Below are 23,848 nucleotides of genomic sequence, written 5' to 3' on the forward strand. Positions count from 1 at the left end.
AAGAACGGCAAAAAATGATCGGTGTGCTAAGGGATTCATGATGACTGGCATCACTCTTAGATGCTGTTTACCTGCGCGCAAGACTTTCCTTCAATTTGGTTTGTATATTATCTCGGCCATCTTCTAGCTAGGCATATGCGCTGCTCATGTCAGCCTTTCTTCCTCAAGTTGATGAAATGGTAAATTCTGAAAGCATTAGAAAGATCATAAAAGATGTCATTCACGTTGCTTCCACAATATCGACCCCACCCCCCAAGAGGCAATCTTATGGACTCGTATATATAATTATGCTCAAATTTTCTATTTATCTTGTGAAGATTAATTCTAATACTAGCAATAATAATCTTAAAAATTATAGCTTCTATATATGTCTAGGATAAGCAATATGCATCTTTATTGATCGATATGTGTGAGTATATACACGCTCAGATACATGCTGATAGAATTATATATCCATTAATTAATGAAAAATTCTTCTAATCAGTTACTATTTACCACCCCACATCCTATGAATAACACTCTCATACTTAATTATGAAAACATCATTATACTCTATGAAAAAATTGTAAGTGGAGTGTGAGAATAAATAGTGACTGATACATAACATTCCTCTTAATTAATATGTTAAGAAAGCTTATTCTGACATGAAAGAATCCATTTTACAGGTATAGTATGTTTCTTGAATGTCGTTTTGGGCCACATTAATTTTGTCGGTGTTTCCACAATTGAATTGCCTTGTATTGCATCCAATCATTGCACGTGCACACTCACTGCATCCGCATGGCATTACCACTTGATGAGTACTATGGTTTTATATTATTTGTAGTTAGGTATCGAAATTCATTGCCGAAAGATCGATGATGTTTTCGTCTAATTATGGAGCCAAGTAATACCATTTACTTTATTTCTACTGCAAGTTTTTGTTAGAGCGCGCTTTCAAACTCTGGAGAGTCTGGACCATCCTTAAAGTGTGGCTAGCTGGATTTAACTGGTGTAATTTGAAAGGGTTCGCAAAAATTTAAGACCTCAGACCGCCCTCACTAGCTAGCTCCTATGTATTAAAATTCTGTAACTAAACACAATACTTTTCCAGCTTGGTTTTAAGGCATCTGAAATCACAGCCATTCATTGCCTGTTATATGCATATTGCTACTATTAATGAACAGGGTCTAAGATAGAATCATTTCAGAAGGGCAGCTGCTCTTCTGCTAATTCAATGGCGTGCAGGATAGATAGATATCGGTTTGGTTCCACTAAGATATCTTTTATGTGTACCACTTGAACTGGTCTGGAATGAGAGTGACAAGTTATGGGAGCCAAGCAAGCTCGCAAAGAATAAAGAAAAGGGACAACATCTTTTGGGAAAATATTCCTGGTCCTCGATGCTTTTCTATTGTTTGTATGATGCAGGCGTGAGTGAGTGTCAAAACCCTGAGAAGTAGATGCAGAAAAATAAAATCAAAACTGGTTTAATAATAAATAAGTAATAGAAAACCATGAAGTTAAGCCTGATTTGCATCATTATTGTAGCTTCTTTTGTGCTCCAAAGGGGGACACACGAGAAAAAAGAAAAGAAAAAAGAAAAAAAAATGACACGGGTGCATGCAGTAGAAATGCTGTACATATAATCAATCCAAGCTAGCCCTGGGTGCTCAGTGACGATGTCATGTGCCTTTAACCATGACATCATGCCCTCTAATGTTTCTGTTCGCATATGTAATTAATGGTTGCACATTGTTTGAGATGGCACCCCTTGTAACTTGGATTATAGCAAACTGAGTAAAACATTCGAACATTTAACTTTTAAATCGTTAATTTTAAATCAAAATTTCTTTAAATATGAGATCTATAATCTTTTTTAACTCAACACATTTTTATATGTGGAATTTACAATCTTTTCAACTTCTCATAAATACATCTAAACTATCTTAACATCTAAATACATCTAAACTTATCTTAGGTAGTTTTTACAAAACTTATTTCACCATCTCAATTCACTATTATTCATAAAGAACTCAACTCTTTTCAACTCAGTTCAACAATAAACAAACGGGTAAATGTAGTGCCACACCATAAAGAATTTCAGTTTTTAGTTACTTCGACGTCTGGGATATTCCATGATCTATTGCAGAAGCGGATATAATTAAGGTACCAGAGTGGGAATAGGTTAGTGATCTGTTCTTGTTCCTAAATTTAGTAAATTATCTAACAAAATGATGTTTTTATTTTATGTTAATTAATCCAAAAACTGAAGAGTTGGGAATCATAGCAACACCAAAATTAATTAATTCATACAACATTGTGCATTTTTGTCTGCTACCAGGTTGGAAAAACACTGAATTGGATTGGAGAAAACAACAAACTTCGAGTATTTAAAGTCTATCCTCGATTCATTTATATATCGATTAAAAAAAGAGTAATGTTAGAGATACCACACATTTTTACAATCTAACATAAAAAAAATCCAGTGCACCAACCATTTGTAAACAACTGCTAAATGAACTCCAATGAGTACAAGTAGTATAGGAATCGCGGGGCAAGCCACATAAACCTAACATCATGAATTCGAAATTCCGCATTCACACTTTTGAGACTAGAGAATTTTCTCTTAAATTATCCGAGATACATTTTAACAAAAACTCCTAATCAAGAACTTGTCTACTTTCAAAATTAGTCTTATTTTGTCATTCGGGATTTGCTATGTATCAGTTACTATTCACTCTTACACCCTACACCTATATTTTTTTCATCAGGTATTAGGTGTTTTTTATAGGATATAATAATTTTTCTTGTTATAAACATTTTGTACTAATAAAAGAAAACCGAAAGGCTCAAGAGTGGAAGATTGAACACCGCATGCATGGGTGTGTGAGTAGGCATGCAGAGAGTGCACATAACCAGATGCGCGTGCAAACAGAGCAGACCGGTCCAACACATAAACAAATAATTGGCTCACTCTTAGAAAACGACTGCTCAAAAAGATGTGGCACTTGGGATTTAGGAGAAGGTTAGAACCATAGGAAGTATTGACATCTTATTGATACGCCACTGCCTAGGTGGTTACCCACCAAACGTACAACTCTCCACCAATCTGCAAGTTAACTACTGTGACATTGGCAACAGCCCATCATTTTCCTTGAAAAAAATGTTCACATTAACAATTATATTCTAAGAAAACTAAAGTGGGTTAGCTTTATTTTGTCTGTTAAATTATTATGGTAAATGAGAGAGAATGAAAACAGACTAGCTGACACAAAGAACATCTAGGGAAGTGAGAAAGAGAACCCCTCCAAAGCAAAGAACTTTGGAAACCCAGAATCCTGTGTGATTCCCTTCTGTCCAGTAAAGAATAACAGATATCAGTGTCATTTTGCCCTATAAAATTAACACAAAAAAGCTTCAAGTTTCAGTCCTTGTATTGGAGACTGGAAACACTCCCCCGGGTCTTTCTCTCTCCTTAATTTCTCTTTTCACATTTTTAAAAATAGAGCATGCATGACTTCATCACTACCCTGTATTTGTAACTCCAAGCCCACATGGGCAAAACTTTGAGAAAACCCAACCCATTTTGTATGTTTTTTTAAACAGCCATGCCCTGAAGTTCAACTTGTATGAAAAAAGCAAAGTTTTTGCTAGAGAAGAAGAGAGAGAATAGAAGGAAGTTTTCGTTATACTGGGGTTCCAAAGCCTTGAAATTGGTGAGAGAGTGAAGTGGGTTTCTTAGAATAGTCATTAGGTGTTTGATGGAATTACTGGGACGTGCGTCTTCATGGAGAAAACCTAGGAATAAGATTTTTGGATACAGAACAGGACAACACCAATGTACACAAAAACAAAGAGATTTTGCAGAAGATACAACACAAGGGAATTTCTCAAACATGGCATCTAGCTGGTGTAAGATCTCCCCAATCATTCCCATTTTTGTGTTTTTCCTTCTTGTTTCTTCTTTGGTTTGTCCCGCCCAATCGTCGGAACACAGAGAAGAACGTGCAGCCAACCAGACTTTCCGGCCGGAGGATGAGTTACAAAAGCTTAAATTAATAAGATCTCGTCTCAGGAAGATCAACAAGCCTGCTGTCCAGACAATTCAGGTATTTGACCCCGTCTCTAAGTACATATGTTTTACTTCCCCTGTTTCTGCACTGTTTCTGGACTAAATATGTTTCTTTTTCCCCCACGCAGAGTCCTGATGGTGATTTCATAGATTGCGTAGTGTCTCATCTACAACCAGCTTTTGACCACCCTCAAATTAAAGGGAAAAAACCACTGGTAATTCAACTTGATGTATCTTTGAGTTCTCAGAATTCATATCTCAGAGCCAAGATAATGAATTCAAAACATAAGAAGTTTGTATATATTTTTCCTTGAAATTGCAGTATCCACCAGATAGACCAAAAGGCCATAACCCAATGGGGGTGGTGGAAGAAAACTTTCAGTTATGGAGCATGTCTGGCGAATCCTGTCCAGAAGGAACAATTCCAGTCAGAAGAACTACAGAACAAGACATGTTAAGAGCAAGTTCTGTTCGAAGATTTGGAAGGAAACCGAGAAAATATGTTAGAAGAGACTTCAGCAGCGATGGCCATGAGGCAAGTGCTTAAAAATGATTCACTACATACCGAAATAGAAATCGGAAAAATAAATCTTCAAGACCTGCACAAACGATCAGCCAAAAAATATTTTCTTTTTATACACATTATTTATTTATTTATCATTTGCTGGCCCTCGTTCTTAATTACTGAATTCCCTCATAAGCTTATTTTTTATTCTCTTAATTATTTTGCATCAATTCTCCAGAGAATTGTGAATATTACATGAATCAGAGTAGTCGAAGAAATTGTCTCTAGCTTTTTGTTTTCGGAGTTTTACATCATTTCACCTATCAAATATCAATGTTTGCTCCCAACACATGAACTTAACGAAGAGTACTAAAGATTATATTTCAATTTTTTCAGAAAAAAAGGGCATACTCAAATACAGGATTGAATGTTATTAATGTGTAATTAATATTCAAATGGACTTTTGGGCAACAGCATGCAGTTGGGTATGTGAGTGGAGAACAGTATTATGGAGCAAAAGCTAGCATAAATGTCTGGGCGCCCCGCGTGGCTAATCAATACGAATTCAGCTTGTCGCAAATGTGGGTAATCTCAGGCTCATTTGGCGATGATCTTAACACCATTGAAGCTGGTTGGCAGGCATGTTCATTTGTCTTTCCCCATAGTACAACTTACTCCTTCCTCTCTCCTACAAATTCAATTCCTAAAAAGAATCTTTCTTTTTGGAATGGGCTTATTTAAATTCTTTCTATAAGAGATATTGTGACGAGTCTTCCAGCTTTTACTACTTTTTTTGTTTTCTGAAACCTTGTGCATGTTTTTGTCTTCCTTTTACCAAAGCTAAACTACCTCTCATCTCCATTAATATTACAGTGCTTTTTTTTGTCTTTTAGCCATGGAAGGAAGCTAGAGCTAATTCATTTAATTATTTTCTGCCTGCAGGTTAGCCCAGAGCTGTACGGGGACAACTATCCTCGATTTTTTACGTACTGGACTGTAAGTATTACCAGCACCCTTTCTTCATTAATTAATTCAAGGCTCGATCAAGCTTAATTAATTAAGATATATAGTAATTAATTAATCTCAACGTACGTACCATGCTGCATGCATGAAAATAAGCAATTAACCATGCATTCACGTACTGATTTACAGTCGGACGCATATCAAGCAACCGGGTGTTACAATTTGTTGTGCTCAGGCTTCGTTCAGACTAACAGTAGGATTGCAATTGGAGCTGCAATCTCCCCAACATCCTCCTACAAAGGTGGACAATTCGATATTAGCTTATTGGTTTGGAAGGTACGTAACTTCAACTTCCTCCATGATTTTGCTTTCCCAAAACCAAGTGCTCTTTATTAATTTTTCCCATTTAATTCCATTTCTTTTTCTTTCTTATGTTTAAATATATATCATTTTCAAAGCAAGCCTCGCCATCCATTTTTATGGTCAATGAACGTAAAGTTAACAATTTAATTAGTTTAAAGTAATTAGAAATGTCACAAAATTATAGAATTAACCACCATAAATTTCCTCTCTTTAAAATAACTATATATCCCAAATGTTAATGATTAATCAAGTACCGATCGAGTCCATCGTTTTATAGGTTAATTAAAAAGTTATGCAATTTCAATTTGGGAACATATTGCAACGGGAAGGATTAATTGAGAAATCAAATAACTACCTCGATGGCGTACTCATGCACTAATGGTAACAAACACATAAAGAGGGAAAGAAGTAGACGGTGAGAGTTAGGAGTCACGACGGCTTTAGAGCAAGGGCATTGAAGTGGAAGGACTGACCAAGGGTGCTAGGCAATGAGGATAAAGAATCTGTCAAAGGCTCATTATTGATCCAAAAGCGTTAGGATTAATGTTGGATACTAATTTAGTTAAGTACTTAATTTTAATCTTTAGGATCATAATATTCCACGCCATTGATCCAATGGTATACGATGGCTCCGTTTATTGACATTGGTCCAATGGTATCCCTTCCTCTTTTGGTGGCTCTATTCATTTTTCTATATTCAATAATTTGATATATACTATGTCTATACATGGTATCAAGACATTTTAGTCTAACATATAGGTCGTCCCCTCCACGATACAAACTCTTAACATGGTTCTGCTTGGTAAAATGCCAACCATTGATCTAAAAATTCTAAAATTATTGGATAATAATTTGGACAAGTTTTTAATCCTTAAGATCGTAATACAATTGAAAAGTAGGGAGAGAGAAGCTAAGCTCAGTTGTTCGGAGCGAATTCAAAATGCTATATGTTATACTCTTGTCTCACTTCTTTCTTAATATCTTAATGTGACGTTGTCCATAACCTTTGCATTAGTTTTTATGGGTTTAAATAATTTGGATAAGAAGATCTCATATATGAAATTCCTTATAATAAAAAGGTCAAATTCACGGTTTAATTTAGGTGTTCGCTTTTCAATAATTGTGAGTTTTAAAGCTCACTCGAATATCATAAGAAATGCATGAGGTCTTTCATGTGGTTCATGTATTGATATTTAGGGATTAAACAATCACAAAAGACTTGTTCATAGATCATTTAACACTTTTTATAAAGGTTTCTACTCTAAGAATTGTGAAATTATATAAATAAATCACTATTAGAAAACTACGTTAATTCCAGCGAAATGACTATTTGCAATTAAAATTAGTTGCGAATAATCTTTTAATTGTAATAAATTAGTCACAAAAATCTATTTTTCTTGTAGTGAAAATTGTGTTTTATGGGAATGGCATATGAAATAAATGGGTCATTAATCAAGTTAACCAATGAGATGGGTTGGCCTAACATTGAATTGACTCGATTAAACCTAGCTAACATATATATTATTTTGTGTCGAATTTGCGAGTTATCTCAAAGATTACTAATTACTTGGGTGTGATTGGTAAAAGGTTTTGAAAGTACAAAATCGAGGATTGAACCTGGTTTTAATGAAACCCAAAGGTGGTCAGGAACATTCGCCGGCGGGTTTGTCCTAAAGCTAAGGTTGTTTCTATCCCCAGTACTACTAATAACTCAGCCAAACGATGGTAAATTTCTCTGGCCCGTCAGATCTGAATACTTTCTCCAAAAGTCTTCCGATCGACTTCATGGGTCAATGACCTTCACATTTTTCGAAGTCCATTGAAGACTGTGTAGAGTGGAGGATCATCAGACCCTACATTAACATCATACATGATAACCCAACCAAATAATAATAACAAAGAAAAAAAAAAGAAAAAAGAAGAAGAAACAGATGAGCTTCGGAGGAATCATACGCGCGCCACTTCCCGCTTTAGTGCATGATACGCGTGCATTCATCATTGCCATTGCGCTTTTAATTTATGCTTTGCAGGCTGGATTCTCTTCTTTTCCAAGCAAAAGAGCTTCCTGACCTTCGCACGCTTTTCATTTCATATTATCGTTAATTCACATGACCCTTATATATTTTCTTTGTGCAACTTTTCCTTTTGATCCATGCATGCTACTTTTCTCTGATGCTGCTTGCTAGCATATATATTTGCACATGGATTTATATATATATATATATATATATATATATACTTGATGAATAATAATGAGTATTTAGTTTGAGTGCAGAACAAGGCGGTAGAAAAGGTTCTAAAATTAATAGCTTTTTCTTTTCATACTGTGTATATAGGATCCAAAGCATGGAAATTGGTGGCTAGAATTCGGATCCGGAGTTCTTGTCGGGTACTGGCCATCTTTCCTGTTCACTCACCTTCAGGATCATGCAAGCATGGTGCAATTTGGAGGAGAAGTTGTGAATTCCAGGCCATCTGGTTTCCACACTTCAACACAAATGGGAAGTGGACATTTAGCTGGAGAAGGGTTTGGAAAAGCATCTTATTTTAGAAATTTGCAAGTTGTGGATTGGGATAATAGCTTGGTTCCATTATCAAACCTAAGAGTCCTAGCAGACCATCCAAGTTGCTATGATATACAAGGAGGAATAAACAATGTTTGGGGGAATTATTTTTACTATGGTGGACCTGGAAGGAATGTGGAGTGTCCCTAGCTAGCTAAAAGGGATCGGATAAAGGTATACATCATCATGATCATGATCAGTTTTTGTTGGGTTTTTTTTTTTTTTTTTTGGGGGGTTTGATCTCTTTTTTCTTCTTATTCTTTTTACTAACTGGTGATTCATTAATTATACCACCTTTTAGGGACTTGGTGTAAATTTGGGGAAAAGAAATAGTGAAATATACTAGTGGCCGGGTTTGTCATCTTCAACATTTTCTGTCATCGGATTCGTAGCCTACTTTGTTTAAGAAAGAGTTTGGCTTACGTCCTGTTAAAAATTTATTGTATGTATTATGTTTGAAAAATGATGAGTGGATAAGATTGCTTTAAATGAAAAAATAAGTTGACTTTTCCATCAATCTTTCGATCGACCAAAACATATATGCTTTCTTCATGGTTGCATTTATAACCCTTCAGAAATGAAATGCATGCTTGGACCCTAACAACCTTAATATTTCACTCCACAGATCATGAATGTAGGCCTCGATCGAGTTCATGTTATTGTCATCTTCTCGCAAACCTAAAATGGACCCCACATAAAATAAAAAGTAATCTTGATAGAGGATTATTGCAGCAACCCAATATATACCCTATAGCTCATCATGCATTCCTCCGCGTGACTGTAATGCGTTTCCTCAATTTGACCGTACGTTCATATATATATATATATATATATATATATGTAGCTTCTAACAATCTCGTCAACTGGATTTAGTCCAAGAATATCTAATGTTCTTTAATAAACACAAGTTAACAATCTCGTCAACTGAACCACTAGGTTTTTATCATATGAAAAATTCTATTTACAAGCCTCATACACCACACACCATTCTTTTTATGATTTATTTAATTTTATTCTCTTATTAAATATGTAGTATATGAATTATGAGTAGAATAATATTTCTTGTTTTAAGAATAATAAAATCAAAAAAAACTTTAAAAAAATTTTAAAAAAATAAAAAAATTTTGGTGTGTGGTGTATGGGCTTATGAATAGCAATGCTCTTTTATCATAATTGAAAGATAAATAATATTTACAGTTATAAAATACGCATTATTTATTAATAATATATCATATTTTTTTAAAAAAAGAGAGCGACGTTTGTCCAGCTCATTACTATATGCATTACTCATCTTGGACGAGTTGTAATAAAATCATAAGAGACTGCTGCACATATGCTACAAATTAAAGAAGCCCATAACCAATCACTAATTTCTGATGATTGTACCTAGCTAGCTACGTGTTCAATGGGCCGATTCATACCAGATTTTCCTACTAAAACCCACCAACCCAGTTACCCACCTACTAATGCAAGGGCAGGCAAACACGACACTATGAATCACTATTGGGCTGCATAAATCAACCTGACAAATATTCTCTTACCTATTAACCTTATATTGCAAGAAAACACACCGATGAAATTCCTCTCATTCTCGTGAGGATTTTAAAAAGAAAGACAAATAGACACTCCACATCTCACGATAAATAATAAAGTCACTTTTAAAATTTTTTTAAGAGCTAGAGGGCTATTACTGAATCTTGATTTAAAATTATTTTATTTTATTCTAAAAGAAGCGTCAGGTACAAATATTCTATAAATAAAATATTTTTTTATTAAAATATTGAGATCATAAAAGAGAGTACGTAGAAGTATTTATTAAAATTTCTCAAAGCTTGTGCCATAAAAATCATAACTTAATATCTCTATATATGATTTAGGCCACTATCACGCCTCCTTGAACTAAGTTCCATCCTAAAGCTCTATCATCATAATTATCCTGACCTAGGGTGGCTTAAAAATAAAAAACAAAAAAAAAAACTAAAATGAGTTGATGACTCAGTATTATAATATGCGGAATGAAACATGATAAATGACGTGTTTGCAAATATCATGATGTGTGTGGTACATAAACACTGGCTTCGAAAGAACTGGCTTCAATAATATACATATAGCTAACGTATGTTAATCCTAGTTTATGATTAAACTTCTTACCTTATAGTATTCCTTTCTAAAATTTCTGACATAAAATCGATCATGGTGCTGGACATGGAGGTTTATGATCTTTTCCAAATAATACGCGGAAGTGAGATATTTATAGAGAGATTTGGGAGAGAGTGACGACCAGTTTGGGTTTGGACTAAATTTATAGAGATTTAGTTTGGGTTGGACTAAATTTATAGGGACTAAATTTATAACTTAGATTTATAGAGATTTTTTCAATATACCAACCGTAAAATTGTTAGGCTGGGTCGTTCCAAACTCTCATCCTTATAAAAATTACATCCTCGAAATTTGCTAGACCTCAAATAAGTTACAAACTTATCCGCTACATGTTTTTCATATCTCTTTACTCCTCAATGATTTAGTCGAACCTAATATTAAAAAAAAAAAAATCAATCGTCTTATATTTTGGTCTAACACCTCACTAGTCCTTTAGGCGTACACGTTAGCACGCTACGTGTCAACCATCATCCACTCCAAGTTCAATTCAAGCCTAAACATCAACTTTTACATTGAGATTGATTTAAAAGCCTAATAATAAATTCACCCAACAATTATTTTAACTCCACGTACAATAGTAATCTCCAAATAAATAAAACTCTCTACATGAAATAATAATAATAATAATTCCCAACCTAAAATAATAATCTCAATAAATGTAACCTAAGATTCTCCAAAATTTGGGTCCGAAATCTTACAACTCATACTTGGTGATAGAATCGTGATACCTATAGAAAATAAGAGTACCACCAATCATCATGAAATACCATAGACCATACATAAATCTATATCATAACTTCAAAATCCACTGAACTCATTCCTAATTTCTTCAAATAAAACTCTACAAAATATAAAACTATTTCCTTGTGAACAAGATGCATTATCAATCTTAAAACCAAAGGTTCCTAACCTCATATTTAGAAACTTCCTTACCTCATCATGTTTGATTTCTTCAGAAATCAATTTATGGTCACAAGCAAGCGCCTAGGGCCTGGTACAATGCCCTGCGCTCTGGTCTTCTTCAGCTGGGTTTCTTTAATTCGAAGTCTGATAGCTCCTTGTTTATCATCAATCGGGATGGGATTCTGTTCTATGTGTTGGTGTATGTTGATGATTTAATCCTCACCAAAAATAACAATCAGTTCTTGCAGCACGTTGTCAAGTCTCTAGGTGATAAGTTTTCACTGAAGGAACTAAGTGATCTTCATTACTTTCTTGAGGTAGAAGTCATTCCGGTTCAACAAGGATTATTTCTTTCTCAAAATCGTTATGTTCATGATCTACTTACCAGATTGAAGATAGCTAGTGCTAAGGAAGTTCAAACACCTATGTCTGTGTCTGCTAAGCTCATGCTTGATGATGGTTCCGCTAGCTTTGATGCTACTGAATACCGACGCACTATTGGCTCTCTTCAATACCTCTCACTCACTCACCCAGACCTCGGTTTCGCAGTCAATCCTCTTGCCCAGTTCATGCACAAACCGACTGTCACGCACTGGCAACATGTTAAACGGCTCTTATGTTATGTCAAACAAACCATTCACTTTGGTCTCCTATTGCATCGTCAAACAAACTCAATGCTTAGAGGTTTCTCAGATGCTGATTGGGGTGGTGATCTTGATGATCGAAAGTCTACTATAGCTTATATAATTTTTCTAGGCAATAATCCTATCAGTTGGCGCACTTGAAAACAAAAGGCAATGGCTCGCTCCTCCACGGAAGCTAAATATCGGGCCTTGGCCACTGCAGCGTCGGATATTGCTTGTATACAATCCCTTCTTGATGAACTTGGTCTCACGTTACATGAACCACCACTTCTACTCTGTGATAACGTTGGTGCAACCCAGCTTAGTCTCAATCCTGTTATGCATTCCAGGATGAAACACATTGCCATCGATCTCCACTTTGTCCGTGACTTTGTTCATCGTGGTAAATTACGTGTTGCTCATGTTCACACGGATGACCAGCTCACTGACTTATTTACAAAGCCTCTCACTCGATCTCGCTTCAACTTGTTACATGGCAAAATTAACGTTGCTGATGGAACGTCCATTTTGAAGGGCCGTATAAGGGAATGCACATAAATCACGTGATTTCCTCTCTGTCAATATTTCTTGTATAGCAACTCTGTTTCTTGGTTGTATATTCCATAAATAGCCGTTGTCTCATTTATGGATGTATATTCCTTAAATAGCCACATTCTTGTATTATATAAGATGTCTTGTAATGCAGAATAACAAATAGAGATTTCCACCAAATTACTTGCATAATCCTTATAACGGATGTACAATTGGTCAGACAAACAGAAGCAGATCGAGGAAGGACAAATTAATAGTAGGTCGCCAAGTGACTGATAGGGAAGTTGAAAGAATAGGGGATGGAAGCTCACATGGTAAGTTTCACAGCCCTGGGCTAATTCCATACCGCAAGGAGGCCATTCCCGAGAGATCTATTTCCTGACAATCTCTTCTGTTACAATAAAAGGCAAGATTAAATTTTCATCTATTGTAATGGTTCCTCCATGGAGCACATATAGATTAAATGAGAGAGAGTACGGTTTGCGATTTTTTGTGAATTTATAACAAACTCTTGGACCACTCTTGAGTTTTGCAATGTTATGTGGTTGATTTTAACGGTGGTTGTGATCATACATTGACATCTTCATTTTAGTTGTTTTTACATTTTGAAGCAACTGGATCATATGTGTGGGAGGATCTGGAATCATTTATCAATTTTCTTATGACAGTTATTTTTTCACAAACAGCCAGTCAAGGATTTTCATATTGGCCATAGAAACAAAATCACTTCCTCTATGGGAACGTCATGGATAAAAAGTGCGTACCTTTCCTCTAATAAAGGCAACTCCAAAAATATTGACAACTCCAAAGATCTATTACAAAACAATCTTGCCAATGCCAAATATCACTCCAAAAATGGCTATGCCAACTACACATGCAGAACATTGAACTTAATATCCATATAAGCTGTCATAATTATATTCATAAATAAATATATCATACAAGTTAGGATCCGATCAGTCTATTTTCATTTAAAACTAACGTGATACATCTACATTCAGAACCAACCAAAAACTATTACAAAAAATACAATCCAATATAGACACAACAATATACGTACAACCTTAATCTCTACTATCCTTCTGCGAAGTTCGTCCTCTTGCTTCTGAAACATTTTCTCTCTCTCTATTAGTTTGTCCTTTTCTTTTTGAGCTTCATACTCACGCAACAACAAAGCATCCCTCCTCTTCTGAATTTCATTATCTCTTGTTAGGTTTTCTCAGATAATACTGATTGAAGTATAGCTGCCCAAATGAAAAATTGACATCTTGTTTCTCCCTGTGTACAATTCAAGAATTTCAAATTTCATGTAAATAAATATTTTTGTACATGCATTCAAAAGCAATACAAAAAATTGGCAATTTATTTACCATTCCATAATTCAAACAAGCACAAAATTTCCTTCCAGGATTTTTGTGGGTGTGGAAGATCTTTAATAGCGCTTTCAAACCACACCAGCAATTCGGTGATTCCATTTCAAGATCATTAACTATACATGATGATGATTGACTTGATGCCATAGTTGATCTACGTGATGATTGACAGATGACTACTTTAAGTGCAACACTGAATTGTTACCCACACGCTTCATTATCAGAATTATTAGAAGGTATGAGAAGAATATCAAACATCATATAAACCACGAGGCAAGTATGACACCAATTTGCGGACAAAATAGGGGTATGCTAACAACAAATCTAAGTGCATCTATTGTTTGACATTATTTTTTTCAAACCAAGTAAAAATCTATCTAAAAGCAGTTAAGATGCAGTTGAAAATGCTAACAAATCTGGGTGCATCTATGTTCACATCAATTTGACATTATTTTTTTTTCAAACCAAGTATAAATCTATCTAAAAGCAGTTAAGATGTAATTAAAAATGCTAACAAGCAAAATAGCATTAAAAATCTATCTAAAAGCAATTAAGATGCATGTTAAAATGCTAACAAGCAAAATAGCATTAAAATGCTAACAACAAATCTGGGTGCATCTATTGTTCACATCAATTTGACATTATTATTTTTTCAAACCAAGTATAAATCTATCTAAAAGCAGTTAAGATACAGTTTAAGATGACAACTAGGGCTGAGAAAAAATCCGACAATCCGACTCCGAATCTGACTCCGCTCCAGCTCTGGTCGGAGTCGGAGTTTTTTTCCTATTGGAAATCGGAGTCGGAGTCGGAGTTGGAGTCATTGAAGAACCGACTCCGTTCCGATCCACCTCCGACTTGGTCCTCCGACTCCGCCTCTGATTTTATACATATTTTATAAAAATATGTGTTTTTCTATATATTAATCATTTAAATTTTATACAACTATATCTTATATAGTTAGTTAAACTCAATAATATACTAGTTAAATAATATATTTATACTATAATATATAGACTAAATTGACTAATAAATAATAATAGTTTAGTATATGATTATATGTAAATATCATACTATTACAAATTTACAATATTACTACCATGTTACATGTAAGTTGTAACACTAAATTACTAATGTATAAATATAATAACATGTAATACTAATATATATATAATATACTATAAACACTAAGATGCATAATAACATCAGCATGTAATACTAATAGATAAACATTAATCTATAAATTTAGAATAACATATAATACTAATGTATAATAACTAAAGTATTATTCATATAAATTTTATATAATAATATCTTGTATTAATTATATTTTTTAACTTAATAAATTCTCAACATATTCATTTTGATAAATATATTAGTAATACTAATATACATTAGTGTATTAATTAGATTTATGGTCTAATACTAATACTATTAGTAATCTACTTTAAGTCTATATATAAATTACTATATAAATCACTGTAGTATTAATTACTAATACCATATTACTATATGATACTATTAACTATAGTGATATACTAGTATTAGTATACTAATACTATCAGTGATATAGTTAGTATAGTGATTTATATTAATAGTATTATATAGTTATACTAAATTAAAATCACTATAGCAAATACTAATATATAGTTATGCTAATCACTATAACTAATACTAATACTAATATAGACTATAATTATAACTTATAGTATTATACCTATACTAAATCACTATAACTTATACTAATATAGTTATACTAAATTACTATAACTAATACTAATATTTATACTAATACTATTATAGACTATAGTTATAACTTATAGTATTATACCTATATTAAATCACTATAACTTATACTAATATAGTTATGCTAAATCACTATAACTAATACTAATGTAATTATACTAATCATTATAACTATATATAGTATTAATATCACTATTAGTATAATATATAGTATTAATAATAACTAATACTAATATAACTATTAGTATAACTAATATCACTACTAGTATAACTAATACTAATACTAATATACTAATACTATCAGTGTATTACTAATATTTATATATATTAATATATATATCAAGTATAAGAGATTAGAGATTTAATATATATATAATATTAAATCACTAACATACTAATAGTATGATACTATAGTATTAGTAATTATACTATAAGATATAGTAATAGACTAATAGTATAATATATTAATACTATATTATATATAAAATAGTAATACTATTTTTGAATCTTTATTTCATATACGGTGCCTTTTTTCTTTTAATATTCATATATAATAATATATATCATACATATATATAATATAATTAAAAATAGATTCATAGTAATTATAATAGTATACTATAGTAACTATACGGTGCCTTTTTTTTTAATCTTCATTTCGTATGCGGTGCCTTTGTTTATTCTAGTGATTAGTTGGATGTGGATATAGAATCATGGATGATGGGAGTACATATAAAAATAGGACTTTCACGATTAAGATTGATGTGCGGGAAATTTCCTCTCGAGGGCTCCCTAAGTAGAGGCTTCCTACCTGCCCTGTGCAGGACTGACTACCTATTTGTGTGGTAGTGTGTGTGGAAACTATGGAGGAAGATCTTGAGAAGATGTGTGGAAAACTATCCCTATCTGATCAGGAAGAGGAAGTCGTGGTAGTGGATGAAGAGTCTCTGGATGGTGCGCTAGGTAGAAGTGAAAAATGTCTGTTGTTTAAACTATTCACTGATAAACAGTTTAATAAGGAGGCGTTTAAGAGTACTATGAAGCGTCTATGGCGCCCTGGTAAGTCTATCTCCATTCGAGATGTTAGTGCTAATCTATTTATTGCTGAGTTTGAGGATCCATGGGATAAAGAATGCGTTTTCAGAGAGGGACCTTGGGCTTTTGATAAGCACTTGGTTCTCACAAATGAGGTGGATGGGTTGCAGCAAGTACATTAGGTTACTTTCCCTGAGGCGCTCTTCTGGGTTCGTATCCATGATCTCCCGATTATGGCTAGGAACTGGAAGATGGGACACATAGTAGGGAAGGAAGTTGGTAGTGTGGTAGAGGTCGATTTGGAAAAGGATGCACTGGCCTGGGGGGAGTACCTGCGTATCAGGGTAAAGTTTGATGTTACTAAGCCCTTGTTACGTGGTAAGAAGGTTTGTGTGGGATCTTCAAATCCCTTCTGGGTTCGGTTCTCTTATGAACGACTTCCAAATTTTTGCTACATATGTGGTACGCTTGGTCATAATCATAAGGAGTGTAATCAGTGGAGGCCATTGATGGACAAGTTTTCAGTCTCTGAGTTTCCATATGGTCCCTGGCTGCGTGCAGGGAACTTTGGCGAATATAGAGGACCTGTACACAGGAGGCAGAGAAACCATGATGGTAGTAGTTCTACGATGAAGCATGGGCCAGACCAGTCTACCGGAGAATCTTCGAGTGATCGAAACGTAACTGCTTCCGAGGATAACGTGGGAGCGGCGGATATTGTGGAGGAAAGTTTGGATAACAGCCAAGCTGGTGATAATTGTCAGGTTCCGTTACTAGATATTCGCAAGGTGGGTTCTGTAACTGATGCGGATAAGGTGGCGAGTAGTTTGGCAACTGATCAAAGTCACGATAGGATGAAACTAGTAACTGATGAGGGTGTAATGGAGAGCTGCATGGCAACAGAGCAAAGTCAACAAAAGTTGAAATTTGTAACTGCTGCAAAAGTTAAGGGCCATGAAGTTGCATCTCGACAGAAGGGTATTTGTGACATTTCAACAGTGAAGGCTAATATGGGTAATATTTCTGGCGGGAAGGAAGTTTTGAATGCAAAGGTAGAGCTGAGGAAGTCTTATGGAGGGACTCGTACATGGAGGCGAATTTTAAGGTCTCAGGTGCATCATTCTCCTTCTGAAAGTGCCTCTGGGAGGTCAAAACGGCATCATGAGTCGGAGGATGTGTTGGAGATTACTGGCAATTCTAAGAGACTTAAAAGTAATACTAGATGTGATAATGGAAGGGAGGGTTCCATTTCCCAAGATACGGTGGTGGCTGGAACACAGCCCCACCGAGCTCAATGAAGATCCTTAGTTGGAATACACGAGGGCTTGGCAACCCTCGTGGTATTCGTACTCTTGCTGATTTACTCAGAAGAGAAGATCCTGATGTTTTGTTTTTGCAAGAAACAAAACTGAATGCTGCAAAAATGGAATTCTATAGAGTTAGATTTAAGTTTAATTGCTGCTTAACTGTTGACGCGGCTGGTAGAAGTGGGGGCCTTGCTTTATTATGGAAGCAAGATGTGCCTCTGTCCATTTTGAGTTATTCAGCATCACATATTGATGCTATGGTAACTGACATGACACGAACCTGGTACATGACAGGTCTATATGGTCAACCTGATACTGCAAGACGGATGGAAACTTGGAATCTACTAAGAAGTTTGAGGAGGTATCCTGAGGAGGCTTGGCTTGTATTTGGAGACTTCAATGAAATTTTATCAGTACAGGAAAAATGGGGGGGAAGAGATCGACCACAACAGCAAATGGTTGATTTCCAACAAATGATTTTAGATTGTGAGTTAAGGGACCTTGGTTTCTGTGGTCCACAATATACTTGGTGCAATGGTAGACAAGATATGGCTCGTGTTTATGAGAGACTGGATAGATTCCTTGGAAATGTATCTTGGTGTAATCTGTTCACTAGAGCCTCAGTCACTCATGGTTCTATCTCTTATTCTGATCACCTCCCACTATGGATTGAGCTGGAGGGCCCCCAGTCAAGACGAGGAGGTGCTAAGCCTTTTAGGTTTGAGGCAATGTGGATTGGTGAAATTGAATGTTCAAGAATTATACAGCAGGAGTGGCTTGCTGCAGTTTCCTCAAATGGAATGCAGGGTGTTATGGACTTTATTTATAGTTGTAGCAATAAGTTACAAAGGTGGAACAAATCAAAGTTTGGTAAGGTCCAGGTCAAGCTGAAAGAAGCAAAGCACAAACTCTTCATGGAACAAAGTAAGGATCCAACAGCATTAAATACAAAGGAGATTGATGAAGCTTTAGTTGAAGTTCAGAAATGGATGGATAGGGAGGAGATAATGTGGAAACAGAGATCAAGAGCTTTATGGTTAGCAGAAGGGGATCAGAATACTAAGTTTTTCCATGCTAAAGCATCTCAAAGAAAGAGAAAGAATGGCTTATCAAAACTAATGGATGCCAGTGGCTATTGGCAGGAGGGAGAACATTGTGACAGACTAATTGTTAATCACTTTTCTTCTTTGTTTACTTCTGCAGGATCTACAGATCAGGAAGTGATTCTTGATAAAATGGAGAGGAAGGTCTCAAATGAGATGAATGTCGAACTTATTAAACCCTTCACAGCTGGTGAAGTTCTTCAAGCATTGAAAGAGATGCATCCCAACAAAGCACCAGGGCCTGATGGTATGCCACCTCTCTTTTTCCAGAAATTTTGGCCTGACATTGGTACATCCATTACAAATGCTGTTCTACAAGTTTTGAATCATGGAGAAATGCCTCAAGCTCTCAATCACACTTTCATCACTCTGGTCCCTAAGAAGAAGAGTCCTCAAACAGTAAATGACCTTAGACCAATTAGTTTATGTAATGTTACATATAAACTAATTTCTAAGGTCATTGCTAATAGAATCAAGCAAGTGTTACCTGTGATCATCTCAGATACTCAGTCCTCTTTCATACCTGGCAGACTCATCACGGATAATGTACTAGTGGCCTATGAAGTTTTACACTATTTGAAGAGAAAGAAGAAAGGAAAGAAAGGTTTTATGTCTATCAAGCTTAATATGAGCAAAGCTTATGACAGAGTCGAATGGAGTTTTATTGAATCTGTTATGAGAAAATTGGGATTCCATGAGAAGTTAATTCAGCTTGTGATGATGTGTGTGAGGACTCCTACTTTTTCAATCCTGATTAATGGCTCTCCTACTGGTCTTATTGTTCCTTCTAGAGGGTTGAGGCAAGGAGATCCTATTTCTCCTTATCTATTCCTCTTGTGTACTGAAGGTTTGATTAGCCTTTTGAGAGAGGCTGAAAGAACTAATGCTATTACTGGATTACAGATTTTTCGTGGAGCTCCTAAATTGAATCATCTGCTTTTTACAGATGATAGCTTGATTTTCTGTAATGCTGATGTGGAAACAAATGTAAGGTTGCAAACTCTTTTAGAGCAATATGAAGTTGCCTCAGGTCAGTAGTTGAATAGAGAGAAAACATCAATGGTTTTTAGTGCTAATGTGAATCAGCACAACAGGCATGCTATTATGAATTTGTGGTGCTCAACTCAATTGCAACACTATGACAAGTACCTTGGGCTACCAACTATGGTGGGCAGGTCCAAATCGAGGGCATTTGCAGGCATTAAGCACAAAGTTTGGCTCAAGTTGCAAGGTTGGAAGGGGAATATGTTCTCTCAAGGGGGTAAGGAGATCCTCCTTAAAGCAGTAGCTATGGCAATTCCATCTTATGCCATGAGTTGTTTTAAGCTTCCACCAAGGCTTTGCTCTAATATTGAGAGTATGATGGCAAGGTATTGGTGGGGTCAGATGCAGGAGGAGAGAAAGATCCATTGGCTAAGCTGGAAGAAGATGTGCAATTCGAAATTTGTGGGAGGCATGGGGTTCAAGGAGCTTGAGGTTTTCAATATGGCTTTGTTGGAAAAACAAGCTTGGAGATTATTGCAAAATCAGGATAGTTTATTCCATAAAATCTATGCAGCTCGATATTTTTCTGATGGGAATCTATTGACAGCTTCTCTTGGAGGAAATCCTTCCTATGCTTGGAGGGGTATTTGGGAAGCAAAGAGGCTGCTAGTGCAAGGTGGCAGATGGAATGTGGGAAATGGAAGTTTAATCCATATTTTGAATGATGTTTGGCTACCTGGATTTAGAAATTTGAGACAAGCACTGGGAGTACTGAACATAGTAGCCAGCTAGACAATAAAGTGTTCTCTCTGATTGATCAAAGTACTAAATGGTGGGATATTGCCAAGGTTAGAGCTCTTTTCAATCCAAACATGGTGGAGGCTATACTCAGATTGCATCCAAGTCATACTGGTGCTGCTGATCATTGGCTGTGGGAACATGAGAAGTCAGGTTCTTTTTCTGTCAAAAGTGCTTATAGTTTCTTTAAAACTATCTTGGAATCAGAACATGGGGAATCCTTGAATGGGGTTGTGATGAAAAAATTCTGGACTGCTCTATGGAAGTTACAAGTTCCTCATAAAGTTAAGGTTTTTGCATGGAGGCCGTGTAAGGATTGTTTATCAACAAAGGCAAACTTGATCAAAAGAAAACTGGACATTGAAGGAAAATGTTGCTTTTGTCAACATCCATTAGAGGATTTGAGGCATGTGCTGATATTATGCCCTTCCACCTATGGTTTTTTTAAGGAGTAGGTTTGCTGTTCTCCAAAATGGTGACCAAATCAGCTCTTTTCTCACTGCTACAATAGATATTTTATTCAAGGGAAATTCTGAGGATCTGTTGGATTTCTTCTTGATGGTTTGGGCTTTTTGGTTCAGAAGGAACAAAATGGTTCATGAACAAATTGCTTTACCACCTCAACAAGTTATTGGATTTGCTTTTACAAAGAAATTGCATAGTGTTGTGGTTAGACAGCAGTTGGGGAACCATATTTCTAAAAACATGGTGTACAGATGGTCACCCCCTCCAGAAGACTCTCTTAAGCTAAACATTGATGGGGCTCTCTTTTTTTATTTAAACAAAGCTGGTATGGGCGCGGTTTTGAGGAACCAAATGGGTGAAATTCTTATGGCATGTAGTAGAGTGGAATCTGTTTCTCTGGAACTAGAACAAGTTGAAGCTGTGGCTTTATTGAGAGGCCTTCAATTGTGCATGAGCTTGGGTATACCAAAGCTGATAATTGAAAGTGACTGTTTGTTCCTAGTTGAAGAGGTTAATAGATCATCTGAGTCAAATGCAGCTATACGATCTGTGGTAGTAGAGGTAAAAGGATTAATGCAAACTTTTCCTCATTGCAGCTTTCAACATTGCAGTAGATTCACAAATGAGGTTGCCCATCGACTTGCAAGACATGCTTGGTCTATTAAAGATATGCTTATTTGGTGGAATAGTGTACCTCCTTTCATTGAGAATGTCATTTTCATTGATCAACACTATTGTAAATTATCTCAAGGTGTTATGCCTTTATGAAATGAATGTTTCTTTTCTATCAAAAAAAAAAATAGGACTTTCTTTTTATTTTTATTTTTTGAATGTATGTTAGTATGTTACTTGTTTTATTTAGTTGTATTTTTTATTATAATCAAAAGTTTAATAAGTTTGGATTGTAATTTTGAGAAAATTAAAATTTGAAGGCCACATTTAAAAAAAAAAAAGTGGGTCAAATATGAAGTTAAAAAAAATTTAAAAAAAAGTCAAAAAATCCAACTCCGCTCTAAAGTCGGAGTGGGAGGCAGAGCGGATTCTCTACATGTCGAAGTCGGAGTTGCAGGTTGGGCCCTCTGACTCTGAAACCGTCGGTGCTCAGCCCTAATGCTAACAAGCAAAACAACATTAAAATGCTAACAACAACTCTGGGTGCATCTATTGTTCACCTCAATTTGACATTATTTTTTTTTCCAAACCAAGTAAAAATCTATCTAAAAGCAGTTAAGATGCATGTTAAAATGCTAACAAGCAACAACAGTTAAAATGCTAATCACAAATTCCTTGTATAGCATTCTGGGAATCAAAGCATGACACCAAAAACTATCTAAAGTCCCGATTCCTATTAAAAGTTTATGTCTTTCAAAACAGAACAAGGCATGCTACTTGAGTCAATTCCCAAAACGATTATATGAACTTGCCCATCACCTCATTCTCTAGATAAACCTAAGTCGACTTAAAAATTACCGAAATTTAAAGATCCAACCCCAAATTCCTAATTTCAACAGGCTCTGGTTTGGTATCCCATCTAAACTCCACAACTGACGAAATAAATAAGTACTGATCCAACCTTACTTCCATTCCTGCTTTAGCATACCAAAAAAAATTAAGTGATATAGAACTGAATAGCAAAAATAAAATATGGACGAAGTTTCTTGCTTTAGAAATATAAAGATCAAGTAATATAGAATGCTACAGCAAATTAATATTTCAACGATGTCCATGTATCTTCAGACTACTTTAATTTAGTGAAACATGGATTTGACATGTAAAAAATGAAAAAATGTAATAATTTTCTTCTAGAATACTCAATTATTACATTACATTAGATGTGGAAATGAATCTTGATGAATTCTTTCTAAACAAAATAATAACATGAGAAAATAAAGAGAAAAATGTTTTCCATTTTTAGTAAGTGTATAAACAGAACTGTGATATTGACATGCAGTATTAATTATCCTTGTTTTGTGGGCAAGAGGACACTTTTATTAGTAATTACCACCATATTCGTGGTTTAGCTGAAAGTTATGGAACTTTTGACAGCAAATAGGGATAAGAGCAGTCTCAAGAGGAACTCATGTAGCCAAAGCAAATAGCAATGCACAACAAGAAAGGAAGAGTGCAAACAATCTAAATGATCAGTTTGTTTTTTCCCTAAGACTGGATGATCAAGTAAATATTTTAATAGCTATGTTATGAGCAACACAATTTGAACAAAATAGACCAAGATATTGTATATCCTGTTCTAGAAAACTGCAGAGAGTGAAAAGAAGGCAATGAGTGTTTTCAAAACAATTGTGTTTGAGTTCTTTGGATCTTGCATGAACTATATGATTGTGGGCAAGTC

General features: G+C 35.1%; 2 protein-coding genes across 2 annotated transcripts; both read left to right on the top strand.

The window, feature by feature from the left end:
- Positions 1-3,392: 3,392 nt before the first annotated feature.
- Positions 3,393-8,916, top strand: LOC108981245. The gene is made up of 7 exons (XM_035686825.1): positions 3,393-4,091; positions 4,183-4,269; positions 4,377-4,589; positions 5,034-5,198; positions 5,502-5,555; positions 5,712-5,858; positions 8,222-8,916. Exons 1-7 carry the CDS (start codon positions 3,744-3,746, stop codon positions 8,597-8,599), a joined length of 1,392 nt encoding a protein of 463 aa, XP_035542718.1. The 5' UTR covers positions 3,393-3,743; the 3' UTR covers positions 8,600-8,916.
- Positions 8,917-20,310: 11,394 nt separating this feature from the next.
- Positions 20,311-21,027, top strand: LOC118344814 (uncharacterized mitochondrial protein AtMg00310-like). Its single transcript, XM_035686215.1, has one exon. The coding sequence runs from the start codon at positions 20,311-20,313 to the stop codon at positions 21,025-21,027; it is 717 nt and encodes a 238-aa protein (XP_035542108.1).
- The last annotated feature ends 2,821 nt before the right edge of the window (positions 21,028-23,848 follow it).

Source organism: Juglans regia, chromosome 16 (assembly GCF_001411555.2).
Source record: "Juglans regia cultivar Chandler chromosome 16, Walnut 2.0, whole genome shotgun sequence".
Classification (NCBI taxonomy): domain Eukaryota; kingdom Viridiplantae; phylum Streptophyta; class Magnoliopsida; order Fagales; family Juglandaceae; genus Juglans; species Juglans regia.